General features: G+C 51.6%; 1 protein-coding gene across 1 annotated transcript; it reads right to left on the bottom strand.

The window, feature by feature from the left end:
- Positions 1–1,533: 1,533 nt before the first annotated feature.
- Positions 1,534–12,976, bottom strand: heatr6 (HEAT repeat containing 6). The gene is made up of 20 exons (XM_088616388.1): positions 12,668–12,976; positions 12,376–12,483; positions 11,869–12,009; positions 11,557–11,672; positions 10,961–11,075; positions 10,709–10,810; positions 10,307–10,453; positions 9,869–10,146; positions 9,510–9,687; positions 9,004–9,210; positions 8,821–8,920; positions 7,675–8,075; positions 6,813–6,935; positions 6,081–6,167; positions 5,566–5,700; positions 5,292–5,414; positions 4,360–4,484; positions 4,075–4,171; positions 3,035–3,239; positions 1,534–2,215 (listed from the first exon to the last, which is right to left on the bottom strand). Exons 1-20 carry the CDS (start codon positions 12,932–12,934, stop codon positions 1,671–1,673), a joined length of 3,600 nt encoding a protein of 1,199 aa, XP_088472514.1. The 5' UTR covers positions 12,935–12,976; the 3' UTR covers positions 1,534–1,670.
- Between the last annotated feature and the right edge of the window lie 716 nt (positions 12,977–13,692).

Raw genomic sequence — 13,692 nt, 5'->3', positions numbered from 1 at the left:
ATCCCGTATCCACACGCAGGCTTTATTATCCAGAATTGTGAATTACAGGCATGTTTATGACCAGAAATGTCTCACACTTTTTATGTTTTTATGGTGTGGCACAATGACACTTTTTTATCACAGCTGAAGCAGCAACAACTGGGCCCCAGTGAACGATGGATTTCTGCCTTTCTGGGGGACTGGCTGTAAACAGAACAGAACCGGGTGGGCTGAGCTTTGCAGAGGAAAGAAAATAAAGACTCCAACGAAACCAAGGGGAAAACAAATTGCTCAAGACTTTGTTGTTGCGATTATTGTAACTAAAACAGAAAGGATTGAGTGCTTCAGCAGTTAAAAAGGGAGTAAAAGTCTGACAGAATACACTGGAATACCTATTTCTACTGGAGAAGCGATGAAGTGCATTTCAAACCAAGAACAAGAGATGCCTAAATAAGCAAAAAGTTGTGGGAGAAGGGCTAACCAGCCATGTTTTTGAGGCCCTGGCTACTTCATAGAAAAAGCTGGATGAGGTCCTGAGATTTATTAACTACCAAACGGACAGGAGGGCAGAACAGGCCCATCTCATTTGTGACATTTATGGTTTTTGGAAGCTACCAGTGTGTGCAGCTTTCGCAAAACACCAAGGACACAGAGTGCAGAGTGCAATACAATACATTACCATTTTCTTTATGCCCAACGGTCCTGTATTTTACCTCCTCGTCCTGGCGCTGGTACGTCTGAAGGGTCATGTGCAGACTGAGGACGTGTGCGTGGGCAGGCCTCCCTCTGCTGGCGAGTCGATAACGCAGCAAACTGGGCGCTGCGCTGGATCGTTCTGCAGCGCTTGATGGGACGGTTTTGCGAAGAATCTTTCAAGGTCAAAGGCTCGGCGACACCGAAGCCTTGCGTCTCCGAGAGAGAACTGCAAAACTTTTGCAGCTCAGCTCACAACCTCCAACAGAAGCACCACCTCCTAAATCAAATGGCTACAGCTCCCCCTCCTGGCCACAGGGGAGAATGTTCTGAATACCACCCCAATGATGGAGGGATTCATAAAAACATTTTAGATTTTGCTCAACACCTCGTGATCGAATGTATTACTTCCAGTTAATTTTCATGCATGTACCTTAATTAAATATTATTTTAATAAGACGCTACCCAGAAAATAAACAGCAGGGTAAAAGGTGTAAAGTTGCATTTGCATCATACAGCTCCACAATGATTATGACCGAAAAACAAAATAACTGTTACAGGCGTTTATAAGGTGGTGTGCGCCCACTACGAGGATTAAGAATATTATGGGCTGCAAAGGTGTAAGCTGTACCTACAAAAGCAACGAGAAGCTACAGAAGAAATTTTAAAATGAGAATCTCCTATATGCAGGGGAAATAACCCCTTCCTACACAACCATGTGCGCCAGGAGTGTTGTAGTCTCCACCCTTTTAAGGCTGTAGGCTTTTGTGCAATACCTCAAACATACTGTAACACAACCCCCCCCTCCTACCTTAAAATGTAAACTACTTTGCATGCAACTACTTATTGTATACATCAGGATTTATATATTCCATATTTTTATTTCGCGTTTGTCACAGCAGCAACTCAGCCCAGTGGCGTCTGTCCGGCTGAACAGGCCGGGGCTCTGTGGGGTGTTTCAGTCACGCGTGCTGGGGCTCCGGCTGTCCTCCCCCCCCTCAGGCTGGGCTCAGTTCCTTGCAGCTCTTCAGAATGTCCTCCAGAAACGGCACCACTGACGGCAGGGGCCCCTCGGGGCCGTCGTCCCCGGAGAGGTTGCGCAGGTGCCCCAGAGTTCCCTCCAGGACCCTCATCCTCTCCCGGGGCTCCGGACACTCGCCGGGGTCGTCCCCCTCGCCCCCCCCGGTGTGGTAGCGCGCCAGGTACCCCCTGATCGCGGGGCCCCGCTCCGCCAGCGAGGTCCGGATGCGGGGCAGGTCCGCGGGCCGCGCCAGGCCGAGCAGGTGCAGCAGCGCCTGGCAGAGCTGCGCCCGCAGGCTGGCGCAGTACCTGTACTCCAGGAAGTCCTCCGTGTCCTCGCTCCTCTCCAGGGCCAGCGCCAGGGCGGCCCACACCTCCCCAAACTGCTCGCCGCTGCCGTACCGCTCCCGGCTGCCCGGCACTGCCAGCGCCATGGCGGACTTGATGCGCACCTTGAAGTTCTTGCAGGACTTCACCACCCCTGTCAAAGCTGAATAGGCGTCCGAGGTCCAGGGGGCAGTGCCTGAGAGGCCGACAGGATGACGGAACAGGAGATGTATAAGTGGCCTTCCAGATATTCAGCTACACCTGCCAGACCACACGTCTGCTGCGCTTTACATACGACACCAACAAGGCTAGGAACTCAGTCCTCATCTCTGACCAAATTTTGAAACTTAAAAAGCAGCCATATCACCCAGCAGCTCCACTGGAGCTCAGCAGGTGTGAGCCTGGTCAGTACCTGGATGATAGGCCTGTTGGGAAAAACTAAGGTTGCTGCTGGAAGAGATATTAGAGGGGCCAGAAGGGGGCGCTCACCCTGTGGTCTGTGTGGGTCCTAATGCCCCAGTATAGTGACAGGGGACACTATACTGTAAACAGGTGCCGTCCTTCGGATGAAATGTAAAACCGAGGTCCTGACTCTCTGTGGTCATTAAAAATCCCACGGTGTTTCTCAAATAGAGTAGGGGTGTTACCCCAGTGTCCTGGCCAAATTCCCCCCTGGCCTTTACCAATCATTGCCTAATACTCCCCATCTCTGAACTGGCTTCATCACTCTGCTCTCCTCCCCACTGAGAGCTGGTGTGTGGGGAGAGTAGTGGGGCTGCACACTAGTGGTGGAGGGGATCCCCATTACCTGTAAAGCGCTTTGAGTGGAGTGTCCAGAATAGTGCTATATAAGTGTAAGGACGTATTATTATTAACTCTGCCCATCTGTGAGCAAATAATGGAGGACGTGAAATAATTTGGTTCAAGGCTTTTCCCGGAAAGCCAGCAGCTGAACTGTCTTTGTTCTGCGGCCTTGGGCAGCTCCCTGGTTCGTCACGGGACACGGCTGGCTCACCTAGCGGCAGGGCGGGGTTGCGGAAGGCGTTGCCGAGGGCGTAGCAGGCGTTCCAGCGCACCTTCATGGTGGCGTCGCCGCCCACCGTGCCGATCAGCGCCCGCACCGCCTCCTCCAGCGGCCCGGCGAAGCTCGGGCGGGACACGTGCTGCGGCTGCAGGAAGTGCAGCAGGTTGCCCAGGGCGCGCACCGCATTGCTCTTGACCTGCGCCGGGACAGAGAGAGAACCTGCGTCAGCCAGCAGCCATGTCACCCTGCAACTCACCACTGGCAGCCCACTGGAGCTCAGCAGGTGTGAGCCTGGTCAGTACCTGGATGGGAGACTCCTGGGAAAAACTAAGGCTGCTGCTGGAAGAGGTGTTAATGGTATCTGATATCTGATGTGTGAGGAGCGTTCTGGCGCACTATGGCTGCCGTCGCATCATCCAGGTGGGGCTGCACACTGGTGGTGGTGGAGGGGATCCCCATTACCTGTAAAGCGCTTTGAGTGGAGTGTCCAGAAAAGCGCTATATAAGTGTCAGCAATTATTATTACAACTGAAAATCCCCTGAACTGTTTCACTGGAGGCCTTTCGGAAAAGTCACTGAGAGCACCACTCAGTGCCAAGAGCACTGCCCTGCTGCACATACCAGGGCTGACTAATCCGGGCCAAGCAGGGCCAGTGAGACTGCAGGATTCAGTCCAACTCTTCACAAGCTGAACTAACTGGTTATTGGCTTAATAGGATGAACAGACATAAACTCCTTTGGGAGGTGCTTTTATTCAAAACAAGACACAACCAGACAGCTTCTCCCTCTTCCTAGATTTTAAAAAAGCTGGAGAGAACCTGCAGACACAATGGCCATCCAGGTCTGGAATTAGCCCCACTATATATCATAAAGTTCTGGACAGGTACTCAACATGGCAGAAAAGGAATGAGACTTTGTCGAGGTGGGGGGGGTATAAACAGACATCTTTAGATCACATGGAGTTCCTACAAACATGACAGCACTCTATAGCCGTGTCTCCCAAGCCTAGTAATGTAGCAGTGATGCGTTACCCTGTCCTTGTCATTGGAAGCCTGCGTGGCAGATTTCAACATCTTCAGCAGCAGCAAATCGCAGAACTCCTCCTGGAAGCCCTGGCCCACCGACTCCCTGCAGACAGGAGGAGGAGGAGGCAGAGAGAAGGATGGAGATGGGTAAACAGCGGCGAGAAATCTGTCCCCCCTGGACACAGCCGCGTACGTCTACCTAAATCGGAAAAGCAAGCCAAATCGAGCCGCTGTTGGCAGGGTGCCGGGTGCCCGTGGGCAGCGCGGGAGCGAGGCCAAGCTGAGACTCACATGTTGACAATCAGCGTGTCGGTCAGGTTGCCCAGCGACCAGGCGGCCTTGGCACGCACGTTTGGAGAGCGGTCATCCAGACAGGCCAGGATGGCGTTGGCCGCGTCGGCTACAAACATCACATCCTTGGGGGGGGGGGGGGGGTTTGAGAGGGCAGGAGAAGAGAGAGAGGGTGGCAGCGTGAGAAGGCGGGGTGCCAAAGCCTTATTCAGAAAGAAGAGGACACATTCCAAAATGGGATTCATTGGAAAATCATTGGAGAGCTTAACCCCTGTCAGCTATATCACACAGGAGGTCATCAGTACTTTTCGCCACTGTTAAACACCCGGGCATAAAGTCTCAGATCGTTATATTCACCATTCACTGTGCGTCATACCATCTACAACTACTGACAATAATCTAAATAAATTCCTGCATTTTGGTTTAGATTCTGACTCTCTGTGGTCATTAAAAATCCCAGGGTGTTTCTCAAATAGAGTAGGGGTGCTTCCCCGGCGTCCTGGCCAAATTTCCCCCTGGCCTTTACCAATCATGGCCTCCTAATAATCCCCATCTCTGAACTGGCTTCATCACTCTGCTCTCCTCCCCACTAAGAGCTGGTGTGTGGGGAGTGTACTGGGGCATCATCCAGGTGGGGCTAAACATTGGTGGTGGTGGAGGGGATCCCCATTACCTGTAAAGCGCTTTGAGTGGAGTGTCCAGAAAAGCGCTATATAAGTGTAAGGAAGTATTATTAAATTGTACCCATATTATAGCTAACTGAAGGTGCAAACACTTTACAGTACCGTAGCCGGACAGAGGGAAGGGAAAGAAAGAATACAAATAGTAAAGAAAAAAACCTAAATGAATCTAAATCTAAAAAAACAAAAACAAAATTGGAAGACGACAGAAAAGGTCTGAAAAAAAAAAAAGCCGTTCAGCGGGCATCTGACCTCTCGAAGGCAGGGGAAGAGGACGTAGACGCCCAGCGCCCGCACAGCTGCCGCCTTCACAAGGGAGTTCTCGCTGTAGGTGAGACCCAGCAGCACGGTGATGCACAGGACCTGGCTCTTATCCTGTGGGAGAGACACACAGGGGGCTGTAGGACGTGCCCTTCACCTCCAAAGTCAAGGGCTCGGGTACTCTGCAGTGGGGGGAAAACTCATTGCGATCCCCAGTTTCAAGGGTGGTAAATCTTTCGCAAGCTGGTTGGACCTGGGATCTCACCGGCAAGCAACAGAAGGCCTCTGGCAGGATGGAGGAAAGGGTGTCGCAGGCGCTGGTCTGCAGAGTGGGGTGCTGCTCGCTCTGCAGGGCCCCCGTCAGTGGCCCCCCCAGCACCTCTGTCCAGAACTGGACAACCTAGAGCACAGGGGGGGACCAATCAGCAATACACAGGGCAGAGAGACCCTAACAGGTCCAGTCATTGGAAGGCCACAGCACAGGACAAATAGAAACACACAAAGGACTGATCTTCAGACCTGCCTCCACAACCTCATGGACACTAACTGCTAAAATTAACTGGACCCACTGGACACAGCCTGAAGCAGGAACAATCAAACCAAAGAGCAAAAGACAAATGACGGAGCTTGGGAGGGAGCTAGGAAAGACTAGAGTCACCACATTTCATTGAACAGCTGTCCCACTGCAGAGAAACAACGCTCACTCTCAAGAAATTGTGCTGCATTTGAAAATCTAAAACCTGTTGAGTTACGGGCTGTGGGGAGCAGACAATTACTCACTTGGCTGACAGGGACTCTGCAGTGTGGAGGAACAGGGGAATCTGCCTTGTACTGCTGGATAGTTCCTGACCCCAGCTCCTCCAGCAGCTGAGCGAGAAAGAAAAACGAGTCAGGATCAGACAGTGCTATGAACTCACAGAAATGGTCTTACGAAGCAATTTCAGCCACACTGTCTCCTTGCTTTTTTTTTAGTCAAGCTTTCACTAAACCAAGTCTCTCACGGGGTTCAAGACATCGACATTACACGCCACCGATGTTAAGCATGTGATGTTGTATACAGATACTCAGGCTTATGAAAAAGGTAATGCAAGGTAATGCACATGGCTCAAGGCAAACAGAGTGGAGGTTAAAGAAATATTTCCCTGTCTGCAAAGTGGATTAACTCCAGGGCAGTGAAGGCTGGGAAAAATAAGGGGTTACCACATTATAATAACTGAACATGGATGTGGTGGGTTCACTTCTTTATAGAGTCTTCCTTTTGTTAACGCCTTTAGAACTTGCAATGTTGTAGACCATCAAGAATAGGACTAGCCTTGGAAATCATTTTATTCCAAGAACGTTATCTTGTTTCATAAGCTCAACATTCAGGTCGCACTGATGTCTCAGGAGGAAGAACTCTAGGAAAACAAACATGCATTTGGTAAAACTTGCAGCTAGCTCGGCCAATCTCTAAGTCCAATTCCTGCTCTTTACACAAACTAGACGTCAAAACTCTCGATCAGAACCTCTCACCTTGGCCCCATGCAACTGGATGGAGGGGTCGGCCTCCTTCAGGCACTGCGCACTGACCTCTCCCAGCTGTAGGATGGAGGACTGGGCGATGGAGAAATACCCCTTCACCAGGTGAGCCAGCACCTGTCAACACACAGCACTGCCACTAAGGAACCACTCATGGGGATGAGAAGAGAAGTACTGCAAAAAAGAACTGCAGGTGCAGTCTCCGGCATTTCCTCCTCTGTTTCAGAACTAAATTGGCAAGACTGGCCCTGTAAATCAGTCTATTCCTAACAAAAAAAACGTTCCCTTTCTTTACTATAAATGACATCTCCTGTTGCTGGGGCAGAAATACCCGCGGTGACCCGCAGATTCTCTCATCTTGGACTCCCTCCCCAACAAACTCAAACACTTCTGAACCCATTTGTTAACATTCAGCCGAGCAATAAAGCTCCTAATTAGTGGTGCATAGGAGACAGCTGCACCGAGTCCTGGCTTTGATTCCAGAATGAGTTGCCTTCTGTGTGGAGTCTGCATGTTCACCCACGTCCATCAGGCTTCTATATATACACACACACACTCTTCCTATGAGTGGGTGTTTGCACCCTGAGTAGTCCACATTTTGCACCCTGTGTTTCTGTGACAGGCGCCAGGTTGTGGTGACCTCGACCAGGAATGAGGGGATGACCAACATTTAAAGAGTAAAGCAGATTGTTAAAAACCATGTACTGCAAACGCAGGCAGACAGCGCTCACGAACGGCCACCTCTGCCTTCCTTCCCAGCCCATCCCAGAAAAGCCATCTCACCTTCTTGACGTGAGCAGCTTTTGTTTGACCTGTAACCTCCTAAGCGGCGCAAAGCAACGGCAGTCGTCATCACCTGCAGGGCCTCCAGCCTCACGGGCGAGGGCTCGAAGGGGCTGCCCGTGGCGGTGCCCGCGTCGCTGTCCGAGTGGGGGCCCTCGCGGGGGAGGGTGACCAGCGACACGCACAGGCGCAGCAACCAGCAGGGCTCGTCTTCCGTGGGGCTCTCGACGGGGGGGTCCCGAGACACAGGAGGAGAGGCTTTCCCGGTGCTGGGGTGAGAGGGGGGGTTTCTCCAGTTCTCGGAGGAAGAGGAGGGCATCCGGGGATTCTGGGGTGTCACCCCGCCGCTGCCGCTGCTGCTGCTCCCTCCTGAGGTGCCTGGCTGCCGTAACAGGAGCTCGACCTCGGGCAGCGGGGGGTGGGCCGACAGAATAGCGCCCAAGAGCGTGAGGCTGGACACCCGCACATTGACATCTGGCACAGAGGGACAGAGGGGGAGATGCAAAGAGAGAAGCCGGCAGCCATATCACACTGCAGCCCAACACTGGCAGCCCACTGAAGCCCAGCAAGTGTGAGCCTGGTCAGCACCTGGATGGAAGACCCCCCAAGGTGTTAGTGGGGCCAGCAGGGGGCGCTCACGCCGTGGTCTGAGTCGGTCCTCATGCCCCAGGATAGTGACGGGGACACTAAACTGTAAAAAGGCCCCAGCCTTCAGGTGAGATGTAAATCAAAGATCCTGACTCTCTGTGGTCATTAAAAATCCCAGGGTGTTTCTGAAAAGAGTAGGGGTGTTACCCTGGTGTCCTGGCCAAATTTCCCCCTGGCCTTTACCAATCATGGCCTCCTAATAATCCCCATCTCTGAACTGGCTTCATCACTCTGCTCTCCTCCCCACTGAGAGCTGGTGTGTGGGGAGAGGACTGGTGCATCATCCAGGTGGGGCTGCACACTGGTGGTGGTGGAGGGGATCCCCATTACCTGTAAAGCTCTTTGAGTGGAGTGTCCAGAAAAGCACTATATAAGTGTAAGCAATTATTATTATTATTATAATTCACTTTGCATCTACATGTCACCTCTCAACCATCCCATGTTAATCTACTCTTTCGAAGTCCAGCTCTCATCAAACACCAACACCCCAGCGTTCCCAGTGCAAAGCTACTGCAGGAGGATGGAAGTTAAACGAAAGCGAGGGGTTTCGATGGAGGCAAGACAAGCATACCTCTGTGGCGGATGTAGGGCTTGATCTGCCTCCAGAGTGGGCTGAGCAGGCCGGGTCTCAGTCGGCTGTAAGGCGCATTGGACACCAGGGTGGCCAGGCACTGAAACACAGAGGCGGGCCGTGAGGTCCGGGCGGGCCCGTGGCGGGTAGCGCGCAGGTGCTGTGCCCGGGAGCGGCCCGTACCTTGATGACCTGGGTGAGCGTCTGCGAGGAGGACTCGGCCAGCAGCGCCAGCAGGAGGCAGCGGTGCAGCTCGCGGAGGCCAGCTGCCAGCGTCGCAGAGAAGGGGGTGAAGGCGCGCCGCTGGGCGCTGGTGTCTTCTGCCGCCGACAGGAACTGCCGCGAGCCCTCCAGCATGGCCGACAGCACCTGCAGGGCCCCAGCACGCGCCTGAGTGCCAAGACAGAGAGAGACTGGCAACACTGGGCTGGTTTATACCCACACTAGTGGACTAGAACAATATAGAAGGCCACTTGAAAATCCATTAACTACAACACAGACAAAAGTGGATCTCCAGTTCCGTTCCCACAAGTGTTGCGCTAACTGACTTTGAAAAAAGTGCATTCTCAAATTCCTGCAATGCTGCTTACGTGCTACAGTAACAATGCAATAACCCAGTTCTACAGACCAGCCTGACCCTACTAGAGACCTCACGTGTGTCTCTGATTGGCCCAGGCAGCTGCACTGACCTTGGGGGAGGGGTCCTTGAGCACAATGGTGAGCAGAGTGAGGGAGGGGGGGCTGCCAGTCCCGGGGGCATCAGGGATGAAGGAGGACCAGTAGCCATACAGAACCTTCTTCTCCACACACTTCACTGTGGACAGGAAGCAGTGCAGTGCCCCTTGCCGCACCTTCGCCTGGTACAGCCTAGAAAACAGGTGCATAGGGGACTTGGTAAGAGGTAAGGACACCTGAAGCACATACACCTCCACACTGTGCTGTAAGCCAGAAGCACAGCTGCATATCTCATGATCTGATGAAGAGATCAGTGAGGCGTCTAAGGCATCAGCCTTTCTGCACTCGTGAGGTGAACAGCTGGATACAACACCTCATTTTGCTTTGCATGCTGCCCTCTGGGTCGGAGAACTCCGAATCCGAGCTGCTGACCATCTTCTTCCAGAGGGGGTACAAGGGGCGGGCGTTGTCTTGCCCTGCATGGCGGTAGAGAGATCCAGGGTTTTTAGGAATCTGACTCCCCCAACCCAGGGGGTCTCCTCCCCCTCCGCCCTCCTTCGGAGGATCTGCCCCAGCCTCTGGAGCCTCTTCATCCCTCTTGCCCTCCAATCCCGCCTTCCGGCTCCGCCCGCGAGATTTCCTCCGTTTATTCTGCCAATGAAAATATTTAAAGCAATGAATCTTTCCCCCCTCCCCAAGGAAATACAGTGACTTGCTCAGGGAAGAGTTTATCACCCGTTATGGAAACCTCTCCCCTTCTGAAAGGGCTTTTTAGTTTTACCCACGTATCGAATCCAGAAAAGATACATACCCCTGTCTGTCTTGGAGTGCAATGGGTGTCCTGTGGCATTTCAGGTTTCACAGAAGAGGGGGAGCCCTCGTACTGCGGGAGGGGAGCAGGGTAGAGGACAGCTGGGATCTCCAGGGTCATCCCAGGCAGCCCAAAGAACATGTATTTCTAACAGAAGAGACACAAGGTTACTGCAGTGCTGCCATCTGAGAAGCAATTACACTGTTAATCAAAGCAGACTAGAAACATCTTCAGAAACAGCTGTATCCAGGGCATTGTGCTCCTAGATTGTAATGCAGCGCACCTGAAAACTCACACCTACACCAGCACGGCTCTACTCACTCTTGTAACAAGAGCAAGCTTGCGCACACTGAATGCAAAGCTAACTTGCTATGCCACATGCCTTTAGAGACCCATCTGTACCTTCAGTGCAGCCAGCAAAGAGCCCAGCTGTTCATCAAGCCCCAGTTTCAGTTTCCCTCCATTCAGAGAGCACTGCATGCCCTTCAGTGCATTCTGCAGCAGCTGTGAAAAGAAGAACCGAGTCCGTTGAGAAAGATGTCTCTCACTGACCTTCCCCTCTGTAGCTGGACATAACTTCTGTTTTATCAGCACTACGCAAATGAAGATTTTCATATTACATGCGGGGGGGAAAAAAGAACTGGTTTGTCTCACCGTGCAGAACATGATATCATCCACGCCGGGAGGTTTGGCGGACTGGAGCACCTGGAGGAAGGTCCTGAAGCAGATGTTTCGATATGGCTCTTCCAGATAGGGCTGTCCAGGGATACTGACGTTGCACAGAAGGACAAAAAAAAAGTGAGCAAGTCCACAGCTGACCTTCCAGAGCACTCCGCCATCATCCAGACTCCAGCAATCCCGAGGAGAGAGGAGCACCATGCTGAAACTCAGTGCATCCAAAGTATAAAACCTATTCCATCTGAGATGTAATGAAATATGAAAATTACACCCAGAACAGGAAATACCTCCATCTCAGTGAAAAATCATAGCTGCACTACTTAAGGCCAAATAAGTGTTGATCACATGCAAACAATTTATGAAAAACCTCTTCAGTTCTTCAGCTATATTTTAGTCATGTACACAACAGTCAGGTGTTTGCAGGGGGAAGTCCAGCCCTTTCTACTATTGCTGTACCGATTCTACAGCAGTGTGTGCTGAGGTAAAGAAACCAGAGTAGCAGCACAGTACACGGACTGCGAGGTGTCAGCATGTTTTCAGCCAGCTATCCCAGTGATTTGTGAACAGTTTACCCCAGACACAGGTTGGCCATGCAGTGTATCGCTGCCCGGCGCAGTTCCACATCGGGCTGGCGGGGGTCGCTGTAGAGCAGCAGGATCCCATCGTGGCCCAGCAAGCTGGGGAGATGCTGGGATGGAAAGGAAAGAGCGAGTCAACACCGGATAGCAATCATTTCCTTCTATTACTAATACGAGAAAATTAGGTTGGCAGATGGTGCTGAAATGGATTACTCACTAAGGAAGCTGTTAGACTGGAACCATAAGCCTAGCATACAGAGAATGAGAGGGGTTGCTGGAAAGCTAGTAAGATCTATCAAAGCGTACCCTTTGGCACTTGGGCCCATTGCCATAGACCAGGGCAGCCAAAGCCCGTAGAATCTCACTGTGGGTCCAAGAACTGCAGACATGCAGTGCCTTGATGGAGTACGACACCAGGGAGTCCAGACTCTGCTCATCCACAATCACCTGCAGGGGGGTAATGAAAACACCAGTCACAAAAGGAGCTGACTACAACACTTACATTTAAAAAAAAACTGTCCATTAAGCTCTTCATGCCATGGTAATCATCAATCCTGTGCCCTGTGCTTGCAGTCTGAGTCCACACAAGAATATCCAGCTATGATTAATGAAATGGTTACAGGTGAGGCAAAAATAATGATAAACAACAATATAACAATGAGCACTGTCCCTCTAAATCCTGTTCTCACTGGGCACGGATTTGGTTGGTCAAGGTCAGATCTTTTGCATTTCTGGATTGTAACAACCAGTTAAACAACATTAAACAATTTTTCTTTCATCACAGACAGAGAGGTCGCCACACACACACACTACCTGAAGCCGGTTGAGGAGGTGATGAATCAGCTGACACAGCTTGCTGACGAGATGCTCCTGGCTGAAGGGGACAAGTCGACTGGCCTGAAGGAGCAGGGCGCAGACATCCTGGAAAACAAGACCGACCCCGGGTGAGCAGTGACACTACACCGCACAAACTGCCTGCCAGGGAATTGGCGACTACCATAAAAAAGATCGCCTTTTATGTGCTACAGTTATCATCAAGCGGCTAAACCAACTCCCTTTTTTAATACCTGCAAAAGAATACGCTTACTTCTTAATGTTTACTCACCGCTGGGCTAATGTTAGCGTTATCGCCATAGTTATTTGTGTAGTTTTCAGAGATCAGCTGGTCAAAGAGCAGATTCATCTCAGTTTTGGAGCTCTCGCTGTCGGACGGGTGGAGCGCACATAGTTTGGAGTAACAGCGGCTGAACTGGCCGCCCGACCCCGCTGCCCCAGATTCGGTAACCCCAGTACAAGCTGCGAGCTGGCAGCTTACGGTATCGCCGTAGGAAAGCGGCAGAGCCATCCTCAATGGCACCGTTTTAGCAGCCATGACAGTCACAGAGGCGTGGGCAAGGGGGGGAGGGGTTGCGATGGAAACCAGTATCTACATCCGGGGTCGCGAAGGCGGGTCTAGTGACAGCATCCTGTTTGTTTCTCGCATTCGGTGGTGCTCTTTGATATGGCACTACACAGTGACATTTGCGGTGATAAAATAAACTTAACGTATACGTTTGAACATTAATATGAGTAACGGCACTGTAGAGAATATAGCTAGATAGGAATGAAACGAATCACATTATGCCTCTGATAGTTTTTCAGTAAAAAGTGCAACAATGCGTGTAGTAAAAAACTAATTGGATCATAACAAAACAACTAAAATGAGAAGTTTTTCACCAGGAGATCCCTTGTTCGTGCAAAACTTCAGTTTGGGGCCGAAATGGATACCTGCTTCCATAGAGACGTGCTCAGGCCCTGTGTCGTATACAGTGATCATATGAAAAGGACAGAGAATGCGCAGACATGTTGATCAAATCAGAAAACGTTATTTAGATCCAAGTCCATCACTGGATAGCTCCTCAGAGGGAGATAGAGGATGCCCAGAAGAGCTGGAGCCTCTTCCAGAAGGGCCTGTTGGGCCTCAGGAGAGCTCTGATGCAGAATGTGGTCCTGCTGTGGCACCGCAGGAACCAGAGAAGGCGTCCCCGGAGAGTGGAGACTTGCCGGCCGCACGACGCGCCACACGAGAGAGACGTCCTCCCACCTCCTTGAAAGACTGTTAGATAGGAGTGAGATCGTGTTCCGGGAAGG

This window comes from Lepisosteus platostomus, chromosome 22 (genome assembly GCF_059453375.1).
Source record: "Lepisosteus platostomus isolate fLepPlt1 chromosome 22, fLepPlt1.hap1, whole genome shotgun sequence".
Lineage (NCBI taxonomy): Eukaryota > Metazoa > Chordata > Actinopteri > Semionotiformes > Lepisosteidae > Lepisosteus > Lepisosteus platostomus.
This window is presented reverse-complemented; position numbering and strand designations above follow the sequence as displayed.

Bases quoted from the DNA above. Each gene is read 5' to 3' on its own strand.
- heatr6 (XM_088616388.1), bottom strand. From the start codon at position 12,934: ATGGCTGCTAAAACGGTGCCATTGAGGATGGCTCTGCCGCTTTCCTAC. The intron at 10,454-10,708 runs GTACAGATGGGT...CTCTTCTGTTAG, and splicing joins CTTTGCTGGCTGCACTGAAG to AAATACATGTTCTTTGGGCT. The intron at 9,211-9,509 runs GTCAGTGCAGCT...CTTGGCACTCAG, and splicing joins TCAAGGACCCCTCCCCCAAG to GCGCGTGCTGGGGCCCTGCA.